This window comes from Mustela nigripes, chromosome 18 (genome assembly GCF_022355385.1).
Source record: "Mustela nigripes isolate SB6536 chromosome 18, MUSNIG.SB6536, whole genome shotgun sequence".
In the NCBI taxonomy this organism is placed as follows: domain Eukaryota; kingdom Metazoa; phylum Chordata; class Mammalia; order Carnivora; family Mustelidae; genus Mustela; species Mustela nigripes.
Window position 1 is genome coordinate 35,426,551 of NC_081574.1, and position 19,079 is coordinate 35,445,629.

Genomic DNA, 19,079 nt, shown 5'->3' on the forward strand with positions numbered 1-19,079 from the left:
GAAGCAATAGTTTTAATACATTGTTCTAAGCAGGGTCAGTATGTAGAGATAATAAAATATTTCACTGCCACCATCCAATCATCCATATTTGCTGAATATACTCAAAAGCATCAAAGCAAAGATGCCCAGGGAATGTATATATTTCCCTGTGCGATAGACCAGAGAAGAGGATTAGTGTGAAGTGGATATAAGAACATTTAGGTGATTGCTCCAAAGTGAAAATATAAAGAAATATTAGAAGATGTAGAAATAAAAGAAAAATTAAATAAGATAAAATAAATTAGATGATGAGTCAACATGCTTTAATTAACAAAGCTCCAGAGAGAAAAGGGAAGCAAATGATTAAATGTAATATAGTAAAATTTCTCAGATCAGAAATAAATAGTATCCAGATTGAAAGGTCTTCAGTACAACTGCCATACTGGATGATGAAAAACAACACCATGTAAGGATCAAAAGATTTAAATGTTTCCATAGAGAAAACAAATAAAACACACACAAATGAATGAGAATAAGAATAGCATTAAATTCCTAAAGAAATGATAAAAGACAAAAGAAAAGACCTTTAAAATTCCAAAGTACAATTATTTTTTTTTTAATACACATCTATTTTTTAAGTAAATTATAGAGGCATATAGACTCCCAAAATGAGTAAGCCAGTCATGAAAAAAAGAATACACATGTCCCAAAAAAGACACAATAGAAAATTTGTAAACACCTATGCAAAAAGTCTAATAGAGATTGGGGAATAAATATACGTCCCTAGGGTTAAAAAGAGGATTTTTTTGAAACATGTAGAGAAGTAGAGAAAATTTTTAATTTTATTAGAAAAATTGGGCAAAAGCAATATGATAACAATTACAAATTTGGGAAGAGACAAAAGTTATGCAATGAAGACAATTTAAGTTTAGTTCATTATTTGGCCCATCAGAGAATAAAACAAAATTCTAATAATTTATATGATTATAGAGGAAGAATGGAAGAAGTGGCATGTAAGTATGATGAACTATTAGGGTCTTAAATTCTGATTTCAATGATAAGAAGTCAACAGATGTCTAAATTTGAAAATGCAAGAAATTTCATGGGGATATTATTTAGAAATATGGAGTAAAAAATGAATAAACTATTCCTACACATATAAACAGGATAATTTTCACAGACATAATTTTGAACAAATAAATGGCAGACATAAGAATACACACTGCATTATTTAAGTTACATAACGTTCAAAAAGAGGCCAAACTAACCAAGGATGTGAAGTGTCAGGAAAGTGGTTTTCTTTGGTATGGATAGTCAGTGGAACAAGATATATGATTCACAGTGGTCTTCTGAAATGCTGAAATATTCTATTTCTTGGTCTCTGTGAGGTTCATGTCTACATATTGACTTAGTCAAAATTTATTCTCCTATATATCTATGATCTTTTCCATTTCTCTATATATGATATACTCCAGTAAAACTTTTATTTATAAGGAAATGAAAGTGAAAGTATAAGCCAGGAAGAACAATTTTAAAAATTAAGAAAAATAATTCAAGGAGTGTAGTTTATGCAAGGGGGGATTCAGTTTGTTTGTTTGTTTTTCAGTAATAGTCCTGTAAAACCACTTATATTTATGATAAGTGAATGTGTATTTCTTGGTAACATATAAATTTTAAACAAAAAAGTGGAGCTATAGGATTCAACATATATGCATCTTTTTAAAAGCTGTTCAAAATAGTACTGAAATGATGCATAAATAAGGACAATGCAGAACAATGATGGTTAATGGATACATACATTTGTAACAACTGCATAAAGTACACATAAAATGGAAGCACAAATTCATGATTTTTGTTCTTTAAAGTAGACATGCTCTTTTTTCTATGGCTTAGAAAATCTGATATAAACGTTAGTCATTTTGCCTACTTGGTGAATAAGTATATTAATGTATGTTACACTTTTGATTTATGTTATAACTTATAATTAAATAAACTTTCTGAGATTAAAATAATTCTGTCCCAACAAAATAATAAACACACATATAGAGGAAAATGTCAGGTTAATATTCACTACTTTTATTTTATACTATTTAGCTATGTAAAAGAATATAAAATAAAATATAGAAAATAATATATATAATATATATGTAATATATAATTATAATTATATAATATATAATAATATAAAATATAAATATATATAATAATTAAATATAAAATAACAAATATATATTATAAAAATATAAATATAAAATATAAATAAAAATAGTAAAGAAGGATAAAAATTACATACCATAGCAATATCTGCATCATAGCTTTTATTGCATATTGTGCCAGGAAATGTTGCTCCCAAATATGCAGGACGTTTCCTGTAACTACATCATTATAGTATAGCCTTTTTTATTGCCATACTTATTCAGAACAATTTACTAGCTTACTTTTAAATTAAATCTCCTATATATTTAAAATGATTTTTCAAACAAACCAATTTTTGATCTGGATATTATCTAATATATTTACAAAATGGGTCAAATCATTAAAAACTATAATTTATTTTTTTAGTTAAATATTTATTTATTTATTTGAGGGTGGAGAGGAGCTGAGGGAGAGGGAGAAGAAGGGAATCTCAAGCAGAGTCATCTCTGAGTGCATTGTGGGGCCTCCGTGTCAGAGCCCTGTGATCATGACAAGAGCTGAATCCTAAGTTGGACACGTAACCAACTGAGCCACCCAGGCACTCCTAAAATTCATTTTAAATCCAATTTTCTCTCCTCACCTAATTCCTAGACTTGATAAAATTTTACTATCTTGAATTTTCCTCGGTTTTCTTTGTACTACATGCATTCTTTTGGTTACTAAAAGTTAAACAAAGGAGTTTTTAACTTGTGTAATAAGAAGTCTTGCCTATCTAAAATGTAAGCATTTTCTTAAATTATTACCAAAAATATCTTCTTTAGTCAAAGAGTAGACAAAAAATTATTAACATATTATAGGTCATAGTAACTGAATGGTGACAATTTTGACATTATTAAAAAGCTAAAGCTTATATGTATTCTATAGTATAGTTAACATCATGAAAGTTTATAAAAGGCAAATCTTACATAAATTATATTCTAAAATATATTTTTATATAATTTATTTATGTTGTTTTTATTTTTAGCATATTCTCAACTATACTATTGCACTCATGGCAACAGCTATGTTTATTTAAAATTTTCAGAGGGGCCTACAGAAATTGAAGAACACAATAAATGTATTAAATTATCAAATTATTGAAATTATTTGATATCTCTTTTTTAATGTAGAACATTGTGCTTACATAAGTAAGAATGTTATGTCATGGGGCCGTAGGATAAGATAGTCCTGTTTCCATATGAAAAGTCTTTGTAATAAATCACCAGCATCCCCGTTGGTAGAAATTTTGTTTTTATCTGACCACAATTCCAAGGAGGACAGCATCACAGTCAGTTTGAACTGGGTAAACATCTAAAATAAGATTTATGGCATACTTGTTCAAATAACATTAGTCATTAGTTCAAAATTACATAAAAATAAAGAATAAGTTCAGTTTATTATTCTGGATATTAATAACTGAAGATTTTTAAGTCATTAATTTGTCATGATAGAAATAAGTTTCAGTGATTTTTCATAAAATTATAAATGTAAAAAACTTAAGACTTACAGTGTTGACAAGACCAATAATTTGGATAATTTTCTGTGTTACAGCCATCACTTCTGATCCCATATAATCATACTGAAAAATATTTTAAGTGATTTAAAAAAAATGTGAGTGAGTGATAGCAATTTTTTATGGTGTGTATATCATGCTTACACCAGGTAGGTAAACCACGGCATTTGTCAGACAATATAAAGCATATTAATATGAAGATAATAATATTTATAATAAAAGAAACAATAAAAATCATAGGTTTCTGAAATAGGTTCTCAATTGTTGATGCTTTAAAGACACTCTCGGGTGCATGTGCCCCTTTGGATCACTACGTTTGTATCTTTAGGGTAAATACCCAATAGTGCAATAGTGAATGTTTATAGCAGCAATGTCCACAATAGCCAAACTATGGAAAGAACCTAGATGTCCATCAACAGATGAATGGATCAAGAAGATGTGGTATATATACACAATGGAATACTATGCAGCCATCAAAAGAAATGAAATCTTGCCATTTGCGACAACATGGATGGAACTAGAGCGTATCATGCTTAGCGAAATAAGTCTAGCAGAGAAAGACAACTATCATATGATCTCCCTGATATGAGGAAGTGGTGATGTAACATGGGGGCTTAAGTGGGTAGGAGAAGAATCAATGAAACAAGATGGGATTGGGAGGGAGACAAACCATAAGTGACTCTTAATCTCACAAAACAAACTGAGGGTTGCTGGGGGGAGGGGGTTTGGAAGAAGGGGGTGGGATTATGGACATTGGGGAGGGTATATGCTTTGGTGAGTGCTGTGAAGTGTGTAAACCTGGTGATTCACAGACCTGTACCCCTGGGGATAAAAATATATGTTTATAAAAAATAAAAAATTAAAATAGTTAAAAAAAAATAGACACTCTCAAACAGAAACAATTGAAATCAAAAAGTCCTAAAATAACTTCTTCATAGATTCCTCCTTAGTATAATGGGATTTTTTTTTTTTCAGCCAGACACAGAGAAAATAGCAGTCATTTTTTATGACACAGAGGGAATCACAAAACCTCTTGTCACATGGATGGTTAAAAAAAAAAAATCAAATAAATAAATAAATATTTAAAAGTCAAAATGCTTAAATATTTCTACAGAACAAAACCCAGAAATCCCAATTATAAAATATTAAAAATTATGTGGCATAAGAATTTAAAAGTTTTGATAAATAAGATGAAATTATGTAAAAGCAAGGAGAAAAAAAGTCCTTTGAAACTAGAAAATTCTTGAGAGGACTTAAGATCTTTTTTCTTAAGATTTTATTTATTTGTCAGAGAGAGTGAAAGAGAAAGAATACAAGCAAGGGGAGCTGCAGGCAGAAGGAGAAGCACGCTCCCCATTGAGCAAGGAGCCCTGCATTGGGATCATGGATCCCAACGATCCTGGAATCATGACCTGAGCCAAAGGCAGATACTTAACCAACTGAGCCACCCAGGTGAGAGGACATAAATTCTTATTTGGGAACTTAATTAACACATGTTTTTTCGAGTCATATTTTGGAAAATGATTAATACTTTTGCAAAAGTTCTAATTTTTTTAAATGAAAAAAAGAATCCTAGCAAATCTTAGAAATCTGTATAGTTTCCTCAAAATTATGATAGTTAAGGAAATGAATTACTTGTTATAATTGTTGATAATAGAAGTAATGGAAAATTAATTATATATTTCCATTGGATGAATAAGAAATATATTCTAGTCAAAATGTTTTCCTTATAGTCAAAGAAACAGTCCATTAGACAGTTGTTATATACATGAAAGATATCCCCATAAAACACACAAATAGAATAATCCTTACTTATTACAATCTGAGAATATTCAAGATCATCAGAGTAGAAGTATAATTTCATATACTAAATGTCAAGACTCTTTGGAAGATATCACTAGCTCCAAAGGTTTATTTCACAAGTTAAAAATTCTCTATAGGGAAGACATAACAATGCTTAAATAGTAGGAAAAAATACACATCACCAAAATATGGAAAACAAAATGGACACGATTAAAAGGAAAATTTAAGAAACCCACAATCCTAGTTCCAGATATTAAGATAATTCTTTTAACAACTGATACAATGAGAGGAAATGTAATAAATATAGAAGATCTGAACAATGCAGTTAAAATATTTGACTCAATATACAAAGAGTACTGCATCTAACAAGGGCAGAATGTAATAAATCCTTTCCAAATGCGTGTGGACCATTTACAAAATTGACCATATACTGGGCCACAAGGGAAGTCACAATAGATTTCCAAAATTTTACATCATTCAGATTATGCTTTTTTACCAATATGGAAAAAAAAAACCCTAGATATGAGCAACTAAAATATAACTTGAAAATCCCCAAATATTTTTAATCTAACCAGTACAATTCTAAATTACCCAAGGGTCACATACACAGACACACACACACAAATTAGAAAATGATTTAGAAAAACTGAAATGATGATAAAAATCAGACTTATCAAAACTTCAGTTGCTAAAAACAAACAAAAGCCCTTGTACTAGACAGTTACTCATTGTATATTTTAATAGTGTATATACTATAAAATTTAAAAAAATGCATAAAATCAGTGATCTTCAAATGAAAGAAACAAAAAGGGATGAAATAACAAAGAAAAGATGAGAAAGCAATAAATTGTTAGATCTTCCTGGTGGATAGACTCTTTAGGAATGAGGTAGTGGACAGACTTTATGTCTGACTACAGTCTTTAGTTTAAAATCTAATTTATCTGATATGAGAATCACTGCTCCAGCTTTCTTTTGAGGCCTATTGGCATGAAAGATGCTTCTATATCCCTTCACTTTCAGTCTGGATGTATCCTTAAGTTCAAAATGGGTCTCTTGTAGACAACATATGGACAGGTCCTGTCGTTTTATCCAATCTGCAACCCTGTGCCATTTTATGGAAGTATTTAGGCCATTCACGTTGAGAGTGATTATTGAAAAATACGTTTTTATTGACATCATGTTGACTGTGAAGTTCTTGTTTCTATAGATGGTCTCTGTAAATTTCTGTCCAATGATATTCTTTTTTTTTTTTCTCTTTCTTATAGAACCCCCTTAATATTTCTTGTAGTGCTGGCTTGGTGGTCGTATACTCTTTTAAACCTTGCCAGTCTTGGAAGCTCTTTATCTCTGTATCCATTTTGAATGTCAGCCTTGCTGGATAAAGTATTCTTAACTGCATGTTCTTCTCATTTAGTGCCCTGAACATGTCTTGCCAGCCCTTTCTGGCTTTCCATGTTTCTGTGGGCAGGTCTGACATTATTCTGATGGACCTTCCTCTGTATGTAAGAAATCTCTTCCTCAGAGTTGCTCTCAAAAGTTCTTGTCTAAAATTATGATTTGACAGTCTTCAATCAAGTGCCTTGAACTCTTTCTAGATTCATTCATCATGGGGGTGTTCTTTCTACCTCTAGGACACGAATGCTTGTTCTGTTCCCCAGATTGGGAAAATTTTCATGGAGAATTTGTTCAACTATATCCTCTAGTCTTCTTTCTTTCTCCTCACCCTCAGGGATCCAAGTAATTCTGATATTGAAACATTTCATGTCATCATTTAATTTCCAGGATTCTGTTTTCATGGCTTCTAAGCTGTTTGTTCCAGGCCTCCTCCTGATCCTTTTCCTCTATCGGTTTGTAAATATTTATGCCCCCAATATAAGAGCAACCAACTACATAAGACATAACCAAGAAAAAGAGTCATATCAATATGAATACATTACTTTTAGGGGATCTTAACACACCACTCTCAGTAATAGATCATCCAAGCATGAAATCAATAAAGAAACAAGAGCACTGAATGACACATTGGACCAGATGGGCCTCATAGATATATACAGAACATTCCACCCTAAAACAACAGAATACTCATTTTTCTCAAGCACACATGGAACTTTCTCCAGAATAGATCACATACTAGGTCACAAAAAGGACTCAACTGATACCAAAAGATTGATATTATTCCCTGATTATTCTTAGATTGCAATGCTTTGAAACTGGAACTCAATCACAAGACAAAGTTTGGACAGAACACAAACACTTGGAAGTTAAAGACTGTCCTACTCAAGAATGTTTGGGTCAATCAGGAAATCAAAGAAGAACTTAAAAAATTCATAAAAACCAATGAGAATGAAAACATATCAGCCCCAAACCTATGGGATACAGCAAAGGCAGTACTAAGGGGGAAATATATAGCCATTCAAGACTCTCTCAAAAAAATGGAAAAATTCTGAATACAGCAGCTCTCTATAGACCTCAAAGAACTGGAGAAACAACAAACTAAGCCAACCCCCACACAAGAATCTAATCAAGATTAGAGCAGAGATGAATGAGATAGAAACTAGGGATACAGTAGAACATATCAACGAAATGAGAAGCTGGTTTTTTTTTTTTTTTGAAAGAATCAATAAGTTTGAAAAACCACTGACCAAACTAATCCAAAAAAAGGAGAGAATACCCAAATTAACAAAATTATGAATGAAAAGGGAGAGATCACAGCACCAAGGAAATAGAAACAATCATCAGAAATTATTATCAACAGTTATATGCCAATAAGTTAAGCAACCTAGATGAAAGAGGTGCATTCCTGAAAACATACAAACTTCCAAAACTGAATCAGGAAGAAATTGACAACCTGAATAGACAATATCTAGTAACAAGATTGAAGCAGTGATCAAAAACCTCCCAAAATACAAGAGCTCAGGACCTGATGGATTCCCTGGGGAAATCTACCAAACATTCAAAGAAGAAATAATCCTATTCTCCTGAAGCTATTTCAAAACATTGAAACAGAAGGAAAACTTTCGTACTCTTTCTATGAAGTCAGCATTACCCTGATCCCCAAACCAGGCAAAGACCCCACCAAAAAGGAGAATTTTAGACAAATATTCCTGATGAATATGTATGCAAAGATTCTCAACAAGACCCTAGCTAATAAGATCCAACTGTACATTAAAAAGATTATACACCATGACCAGGTGGGATTTATTCATAGGATGCAAGGATGGTTCAACATTTGCAAATCAATCAATTTGTGATAGAACAATTTGTGATAGAACAAATCAATAAGAGAAGAGAGAAGAACCAGATGGTCCTCTCAATTGATGCAGAAAAAGCATCTGACAAAATCCAGCATCTGTTCCTGATTAAAATGCTTCAAAGTATAGGGGTAGAGGGAACATTCCTCAACTTCATAAAATCTATCTATGAAAAAACGACATCGAATATCATCCTCAATGGGAAAAAGCTGACAGCCTTCCTTCTGAGATCAGGAACACAAGGATGCCCACTCTCACCACTGTTGTTCAACATAGTATTAGAAGTCCTAGCAACAGCAATTAGACAACAAAGAGAACTAAAGTGTATTCAGATTGGCAAAGAAGAAGTCAAACTCTCTCTTTTTACAGATGACGATACTTAATATGGAGAGCCCAAAAGACTCCACCCCCAAACTACTAGAATTCATTCAGTAATTCAGTAATGTGGCAGGGTACAAAATCAATGTACAGAAGTCAGTTGCTTTTTTACACATGAAGATTGAAAATACAGAAAGGGAAATGAGAGAATCGATTCCATTTACTATAGCACCAAGAACCATAACATCTGGGAACAACCTAACCAAAAAGGTAAAGGATCTGTACTCAAGTAACTATGGAACATTCATGAAAGAAATTGAAGAAGACATAAAAAGACAGAAAAGCATTCCATGCTCATGGATCAGAAGAATAAACACTTAAAATGTCTATACTGCCCAGAAGCAATCTATACTTCCAATGCCATCCTGATCAAAATTCCACCAGCATTTTTCAAAGTGCTGGAACAATCCCAAAATTTGCATGGAACCAGGAAAGACCCTAAATTGCTAAGGAAGTGTTGAAAAAGAAAAAAGCTGGGAGCATCACATTGCTGGATTTCAAGCTTCATTACAAAGCTGTGATCACCAAGACAGCATGGTACTGGCACAAAACAGACACATAGACCAGTGGAATAGAGTTGAGAGCCCAGATATGGGCCCACAACTCTATGGTCAACTAATGTCTGACAAAGCAGGAAAACATATCCAGTGGGAAAAAAAAAGATAGTCTCTTCAATAAATGGTACTGGGAAAATTGGACAGCTATGAATAGAAGAATGAAATTTAACCATTCTCTTACACAAATATAAACTCAAAATGGATAAAAGACCTCAACATGAGGCATGAATCCATCAGAGTCCTAGAGGAGAATATAGGCAGTAACTTCTTTGACATTAGCTACAGTAACTTCTTTCAAGATATGTTTCCAAAGGCAAAGGAAACAAAAGCAAAAATGAACTTTTGGGACTTTGTCAAGATCAAAAGCTTATGCACAGCAAAGGAAACAGTCAACAAAACAAAGAGGCAACCCAGAGAATGGGAGAAAATATTCACAAGTGAAACTACAGACAAAGGGCTGATATCCAAGATCTATAAAGAATTCCTCAAACTCAAAACACAGAACAGATAATCATGTCAAAAAAAATGGGCAGAAAACATGAACAGACACTTCTCCAATGAAGACATAAAAATGGCTAACACATGGAAATATGTTCATCATCATTAGCCATCAGGGAGATTCAAATGAAAACCACTTTGAGATATCACCTTACATCAGTTAGAATGGCCAAAATTAACAAGACAGTAAACAGCATGTTGGAGAAGATGTGGATGAAGGAGAATCCTCTTACACTGTTGTGGGGGGGATGCAAGTTGGTGCAGCCACTTTGGAAAACAGTGTGGAGATTCTTTAAGAAATTAAAAATAGAGCTTCCCTATGACCCTGAAATTGCACTACTGGGTATTTACCACCAAAGATACAGATATAGTTAAAAGAAGGACCATCTTTACCCTAATGTTCATAGCAGCAATGGTCACAGTCACCAAACTGTGGAAAGAGCCAAGATGCCCTTCAATAGACAAATGAATAAAGAAGATATGGTCCAAGTATACAATGGAGTATTATGCTTCCGGCAGAAAGGTTGAATATCCAACTTTTGTATCAACATGGATGGAACTGGAAAAGATTTTGCTGAGTGAAATAAGTCAAGCAGAGAGAGTCAATTCTCATAATGGTTGCACTTACTTGTGGAGCATAATGAATAACACAGAAGACATTTGGAGATGGAGAGAATTGAGTTGGGGGAAATCGGAGGGAGAGAGAGCCATGAGAGACTGTGGACTCTGAGAAACAAAAAGGGTTTTGGAAGGAGGGGTTGGAGGTGGGGTGAGCCTGGTGGTGGGTATTATGGAGGGCACATATTACATGGAGCACTAGGTATGGCACATAAACAATGAATTTTGGATCACTGAAAAAAATTTTTTAAAAAGGAAGCAATAAATTAGGAAATAAACATAGAAATAAAGTAATAAAAATAAAGATTCTTTGAAAAGATGAGTATAATTGATACCCTTATAAGTACTATCAAGAAAATTGAGAGATGATATAAATTACCAATATCAAGCATAAATGAGGACAAAATACACATCCTACCAGATAATGAAAGGCTAAGAATTGACTATTAAAACATTTTTGCCAATATATTTTTATGTTATGTTAGTCATTAGTTTTTGATGTAGTGTTCCATGATTCATTGTTTGCATTTAACACCCAGTGTTCCATGCAAGACAGTATGCCAATATTTTTAATTTTTTTTTATCTTCTGTAAGTTTCAAGTTTTGGTTTAAATTCTAGTTGGTTAACATACTCTGTAATATTTGTTTCAAGAGTAGAATTTAGTGATTCATCAATTATATATAGCAGTAAGTGCTCATCACAGTTAAGTTTCCTTCTTAATACCTAACCCCAATATAGCCCATCCTCCCACCCATCAACATTGAGTTTGTTCTCTAAAGTTAATAGTCTCTTACAGTTTGCCACCAATGGTGTGAGAGTTTTGCCTTTTCTCCACTTCCTCACCAATACCTGTTGTTTCCTGTGTTGTTAATTTTAGGCATTCTGACAGGTGTAAGGTGATATCATGATTTTGATTTCTATTTCTCTGGTGATGAGTGATATTTAGCATCTTTTTATCTGTTTGTCAGCCATCTGCAGATCTTCTTTGGGAAGATGTCTATTCATGTCTCCTGACCATTTCTTAACAGGATTATTTGTTTTTTGGTTGTTGAGTTTGATACATTTTTACATATTTTGGATACTAACTTTTTATCAGATATGTTACTTGAAAATATCTTCTTCCATTCCATAGGTTGCCTTTAAGTTTTGTTTAATGTTTCTTTCACTACACAGAAGGTTTTTTATCTTGGTGAAGTCCATGGTTAATTTTTGCTTTTGTTTCCCTTGCCTCCAGAGATGTATCCAGTAAAAAGTTGCTACAGCCAATGTCGAAGAGGTTGTTGCCTGTGTGCCCCTCTATGATTTTGATGGTTTCCTGTCTCACATTTGGGTCTTTCACAAATTCTGAATTTATTTTTATGGATGGTATAGAAAGTGGTCCAGTCTCATTCTTTTGAGTTTTGCTATCCAGATTGCCCAACATGATTTGTTGAAGAGACCATCTTTTTTTGATAGGATATTCTTTACTGATTTGTTTATGATTAGTTCACTATAGCATTGAAGATACATTTCTGGGTTTTCTATTCTGTTCCATTCATCTATGTGTCTGTTTCTGTGCCAGTACCATCCTGTCTTGATGACTAGAGCTTTGTTATTATACTTTGAAATGAGGAATTGTGATGCCTACAGCTCTGCTTTTCTTTTTGAAGTTTGTTTTGTCTATTCAGGGTCTTTTGTGGTTCCACCCATATTTTAGGATTATTTGATCTGGTGGTGTTGTGATGCTGATTGTAATAAATGGATAGATAGCTTTGGGTAGTATAGAAGTTTTAACAATATTTGTTTTTCCAATCCATGAGCATGGAGTGTTTTCCCATTCCTCTTCACTATCTTTCATAAGTGTTCTATAGTTTTCAGAGTACAGATCTTTTCTCTGTAAATAAATAGTTCTCTTTTTTTACAGAGATAACTGTTCTAGAACAGTTATCTCTGTAAATAAAGTTACATTTATTCAAAGCTATTTTATGATTTTTGGTGCTATTGTAAATGGAATTGATTCCGTGATTTCTCTTTCTGTAGCTTCATTATTAGTGTACAGAAATGCAACATATTTCTGTGTGTTAATTTTGTAGTCTGTAACTTTACTGAATTTGTGTATCAGTTCCAGCAAATTTTTGGTGGAGTCCTCTCTTTTGGTAGACGCTTTTGGTGGAGTCTACAGAGTATCATGTCATCTACAAAGAGTGGAAATGTGATTTCTTCCTTGATGATTTGGATAGATTTTTTTTGCAGTTTTTTTTTTTAATTTTTTATGTTTTATAAACATATATTTTTATCCCCAGGATTACTGGTCTGTGAATCGCCAGGTTTACACACTTCACAGCACTCACCAAAGCACAAACCCTCCCTAATGTCCATAATCCCACCCCCCATCTCCCAACCCCCCTCCCCCCAGCAGCCCTCGGTTTGTTTTGTGAAACTAAGAGTCACTTATGGCTTGTCTCCCTCCCAATCCCATCTTGTTTCATTGATTCTTCTCCTACCCACTTAAGCCCCCATGTTGCATCACTACTTCCGCATATCAGAGACATCATATGATAGTTGTCTTTCTCTGCTTGACTTATTTCGCTAAGCATGATACGCTCTAGTTCCATCCATGTTGTCGCAAATGGCAAGATTTCATTTCTTTTGATGGCTGCATAGTATTCCATTGTGTCCACTTCTTCTTGATCCATTCATCTGTTGATGGACATCTAGGTTCTTTCCATAGTTTGGCTATTGTGGACATTGCTGCTATAAACATTCGGATGCACGTGCCCCTTTGGATCACTACGTTTGTATCTTTAGGGTAAATACCCAGTAGTGCAATTGCTGGGTCATAGGGCAGTTCTATTTTCAACATTTTGAGAAACCTCCATGCTGTTTTCCAGAGTGGTTGCACCAGCTTGCATTCCCACCAACAGTGTAGGAGGGTTCTCCTTTCTCCGCATCTTCGCCAGCATCTGTCATTTTCTGACTTGTTGATTTTAGCCATTATGACTGGTGTGAGGTGATTTCTCATTGTGGTTTTGATTTGTATTTCCCTGATGCCGAGTGATATGGAACACTTATTCATGTGTCTGTTGGCCATATGGGTGTCTTCTTTGCAGAAATGTCTGTTCATGTCCACTGCCCATTTCTTGATTGGATTATTTGTTCTTTGGGTGTTGAGTTTGCTAAGTTCTTTATAGATTCTGGACACTAGTCCTTTATCTGATATGTCGTTTGCAAATATCTTCTCCCATTCTGTCAGTTGTCTTTTGATTTTGTTAACTGTTTCCTTTGCTGTGCAAAAGCTTTTGATCTTGATGAAATCCCAATAGTTCATTTTTGCCCTTGCTTCTCTTGCCTTTGGCGATGTTCCTAGGAAGATTTTGCTGTGGCTGAGGTCAAAGAGGTTGCTGCCTGTGTTCTCCTCAAGGATTTTGATGGATTCCTTTCGTACATTGAGGTACTTCATCCATTTTGAGTCTATTTTTGTGTGTGGTGTAAGGAAATGGTTCAATTTCATTTTTCTGCATGTGGCTGTCCAATTTTCCTAGCACCATTTATTGAAGGGGCTGTCTTTTATTCCATTGGACATTCTTCCCTGCTTTGTCGAAGATTAGTTGACCATAGAGTTGAGGGGCTATTTCTGGGCTCTCTATTCTGTTCCATTGATCTATGTGTCTGTTTTTGTGCCAGTACCATGCTGTCTTGATGATGACAGCTTTGTAATAGAGCTTGAAGTCCGGAATTGTGATGCCACCAACGTTGGCTTTCTTTTTCAATATCCCTTTGGCTATTCGAGGTCTTTTCTGGTTCCATATAAATTTTAGAATTATTTGTTCCATTTCTTTGAAAAAGATGGATGGTACTTTGATAGGAATTGCATTAAATGTGTAGATTGCTTTAGGTAGCATAGACATTTTCACAATATTTATTCTTCCAATCCAGGAGCATGGAACATTTTTCCATTTCTTTGTGTCTTCCTCAATTTCTTTCATGAGTACTTTATAGTTTTCTGAGTATAGATTCTGTGTCTCTTTGGTTAGGTTTATTCCTAGGTATCTTATGGTTTTGGATGCAATTGTAAATGGGATTGACTCCTTAATATCTCTTTCTTCTGTCTTGCTGTTGGTGTAGAGAAATGCAACTGATTTCTGTGCATTGATTTTATATCCTGACACTTTACTGAATTCCTGTATAAGTTCTAGCAGTTTTGGAGTGGAGTCTTTTGGGTTTTCCACATATAGTATCATATCATCTGCGAAGAGTGATAATTTGACTTCTTCTTTGCCGATTTGGATGCCTTTAATTTCCTTTTGTTGTCTGATTGCTGAGGCTAGGACCTCTAGTACGATGTTGAATAGCAGTGGTGATAATGGACATCCCTGCCGTGTTCCTGACCTTAGCGGAAAAGCTTTCAGTTTTTCTCCATTGAGAATGATATTTGCGGTGGGTTTTTCATAGATGGCTTTGATGATATTGAGGTATGTGCCCTCTATCCCTACACTTTGAAGAGTTTTGATTAGGAAGGGATGCTGTACTTTGTCAAATGCTTTTTCAGCATCTATTGAGAGTATCATATGGTTCTTGTTCTTTCTTTTATTGATGTGTTGTATCACATTGACTGATTTGCGGATGTTGAACCAACCTTGCAGCCCTGGAATATATCCCAATTGGTCGTGGTGTATAATCCTTTTAATGTACTGTTGAATCCTATTGGCTAGTATTTTGTTGAGAATTTTCGCATCTGTGTTCATCAAGGATATTGGTCTATAGCTCTCTTTTTTGATGGGATCCTTGTCTGGTTTTGGGATCAAGGTGATGCTGGCCCCATAAAATGAATTTGGAAGTTTTCCTCCCATTTCTATTTTTTGAACAGTTTCAGGAGAATAGGAATTTGTTCTTCTTTAAATGTTTGGTAGAATTCCCCTGGGAAGTCGTCTGGCCCTGGGCTTTTGTTTGTTTGGAGATTTTAAATGACTGTTTCAATCCCCTTACTGGTTATGGGTCTGATCAGGCTTTCTATTTCTTCCTGGTTCAGTTGTGGTAGTTTATTTGTTTCTAGGAATGCATCCATTTCTTCCAGATTGTCAAATTTGTTGGCGTAGAGTTGCTTATAGTATGTTCTTATAATAGTTTTTATTTCTTTGGTGCTAGTTGTGATCTCTCCTCTTTCATTCATGATTTGATTTATTTGGGTCTTTTTTCTTTTCTTCTTGATAAGTCAGGCCAGGGGTTTATCAATTTTATTATTTCTTTCAAAGAACCAGCTCCTAGTTTCATTGATTTGCTTTTGATTTGGATAGATTTTATGCCCTTCTGTTGTCTGGTTGCTGAGGCAACTGGAACATAGTTCCAGTGTTATGTTAAAAAACAAAGGTGACAGTGGACATCCCTGTCTTGGTTCTGAACATAGAGGAAAAGCTCTCAGTTTTTCCCCATTGGGGATGATATTAGCTCATCATACGTTCTTTTTGTGATATTGAGGTGTGTTTTCTCTATAACAACACTGCAGAGAGTTTTTATCAAAAAAGATACTGTATTTTGTGAAATGCTTTTTTTGCATCTATTGAGAGACTCATATGGTTCTTGTCCTTTCTTTAATTAATGTGATGTATCACATTGATTGTTTTCTGGGTATTGAATCATGCTTGGAGCCCAGGATTAAATCCCATTTGATCATGGTGAATAATCCTTTTAATGTACTGTTGGATCCTATTAGCTAGTATCTTGAGGAGAATTTTGGCATCTATGTTCATCAGGGATATTGGTCTGTAATTCTTTTTGTTGCAGGTCTTTGTCTGATTTGGGGATCAAGGAAATGCTGGTATTATAGGGTGAATTTGGAAGTTTTCCTTACATCCACTTTTGAAACAGTTTCTGAAGAATAGGTATTATTGTTTCTCTAAATGTTTGGCAGAATTCTGCTGGGAGGCCATCAGGCCCTGGACCCTGTTGGGAGATTTTTTTTTTTTTATAAACAATTTTATTTATTTATTTGACAGAGAGAGACGGAGAGATCACAAGTAGGCAGAGAGAGAGGGGAAGCAGGCTCCCCGCCGAGAGCCCAATGTGGGCCTTGATCCCAGGACCCTGAGATCATGACCTGAGCTGGAGGCAGAAGTTTAACCACTGAGCCACCAGGCGCCCCCTGTTGGGAGATTTTTGATTACTGTTTCAATTTTTTTGCTGGTTATGCAACTGTTCAAATTTTCTTTTCATCCTGTTTCAATTTTGGTAATTTATATATTTATAGTAACTAACCTATTTCTTTCCAATTATGCAATTTTTGGAATATTTTTCACAATATTCTCTTATGATTGTATTTCTTTGTTGTTGGTTGTGATCTCTTCTCTTTTATTCATGATTTTATTTATTTGGGTCCTTCCTTTCTATTTTCTTTTTTATAAATCTGACTAGAGGTTTATCAATTTTATTAATTATTTCAAGAACCAGCTCCTAGATTACTGATCCATTCTGGACTTTTGTTTGTTTGTTTGTTTACATATCATTGATATCTGCTCTAATCTTTATTATTACCCTCCTTCAGCTGACTTTGGATTTATTTGTTATTCTTTTCATGTTCCTTTAGGTGTAGGTTCGATGATATATTTGAGACTGTTCTTGTTTTTTAAGGAAAGCCTGTATTGCTACATTTCTCCCTCTTTTGACTGCTTTTGCTGTATCCTAAAAGTTTCAGACTGTTGTGTTTTCATTTCCATTTGCTTCCATGTATTTCTTCTTTATTGTATTGTATTTCTTAATTTCTTCTTTAATTTCCTGGTTAACCCACTCATTCTTCAGTAGGATGTTCTTTAACATCCATCTATTTGTAGTCTTCCCCAATTTTTTCTTGTAGTTGACTAGTAGTTTTATAGCACTATGGTCTGAAAATATGCATTGTATGATCTCGATGTTTTGTACCACTTGAAACCTGATTTGTGACCCAGTATATGATCTATTTTAGAGAATGTTCCATGTGACCTGAAGAAGAATGTGTACTCTGCTGTTTGAGGATGAATTGTTCTGAAGATATCTGCTAAGTCCACCTGGTTCAGTGTGGTCATTCAAAGCCATTGTTTCCTTTTTGATTTTCTGTTTAAATATTGAGGTATGTTCAGCAAGGTAACTGGATAGTATTCTCCAATACAAGAAAGGTATCAGGAAAGACAAGAAAGATTTCAAGGTATAGGAAATACACAGAAAGACCATAATACCGTAACATATCAGAAGAGAATAAAGACATTACAACTCAATGGAGTGTAGGATCCTAGATTGGAGGATGGGCAAGAAAAACAACATTTATGGGGTAACTATCAAAATTCAAACAAAATCTATATATACTAGTAAGTAGTTTTGTAGGAATGTTAATTTTTATATTTTATGATTTCATTAAAAAACTTAAGAACAATAAGAAATCACTGATAGCAATGGTGAGCAATAGAAATGGTGATATCACTACTACATTACCAATTTTTTAAAGATAAAAAGAAAACTTAAATGATAAAAAAATTCTTTAAAAACCTAACTTACAGAAAGTGAAACAAAATAAAGAAATCTAAACTGCCTTATACACACCAAAGCAATTAAATCAGTACTTAAAAATATTCCCTTAAGAAAGCTGAAGATCTCTTTGGCTTCAGATGTGAACGTTTCCAAATACATATGGAAGAGATCAAACTTATAATGTATAAATTCTTAATAAAATATTATAACTCATTTTATGAGGTTTGCATAAGCTTAATATAATGAAATAAAAGATATTACATATTATTATTTCCTAAGCATGAACCCTAAAATCCTAAACAGAATATCAAGTTTTAAAAAATCCATGATTTGTAAAGATGAGTACAATCTGATTAAGGAGTATATAAAATAGCTACTCTATAAGGTGGAGGAGGAGTTAGGAATATACACAATACATTCATATATATTATGTATTAGAAAGCCAAGCTAAGACAATAAAGCAAGAAAAGGAAGTACAAGTAAAGAAGCAAATAAATAAATAAATAAAAATAAAACCCAAAAACTAGAAAAGGAAATCTAAGATCAGAAAAGAGAAATTAAAAGCATCAATGTTCAAATGTAGTGATCATAAGGGGCACACACACCTAAGTGTTTATAGCAGCAATGTCCACTAGCTAAACTATGGAAAGAACCTTGATGTCCATCAACATGAATGGATAAAGAAGAAGTGGTACATATATATACAATGGAATACTATGCAGCCATCAAAAAATGAAATCTTGGGGCACCTGGGTGGCTCAGTGGGTTAAAGCCTCTGCCTTCGGCTCAGATCATGATCTCAGGGTCCTGGGATCGAGCCCTGTATTGGGCTC

At 33.8% G+C, this 19,079-nt stretch overlaps 1 protein-coding gene across 1 annotated transcript in view; it reads right to left on the reverse strand.

Moving 5' to 3' along the window:
* Positions 1 to 19,079, reverse strand: part of ADAM18 (ADAM metallopeptidase domain 18) — a 174,847-nt gene that overhangs the window by 117,349 nt on the left and 38,419 nt on the right. The window contains exons 10-12 of the mRNA XM_059384219.1: positions 3,662 to 3,733; positions 3,299 to 3,465; positions 2,273 to 2,354 (exon numbers count right to left, since the gene is read on the reverse strand). Of these exons, the coding sequence (XP_059240202.1) occupies positions 2,273 to 2,354; positions 3,299 to 3,465; positions 3,662 to 3,733 (321 nt within the window). The remainder of the gene's footprint in view (positions 1 to 2,272; positions 2,355 to 3,298; positions 3,466 to 3,661; positions 3,734 to 19,079) is intronic.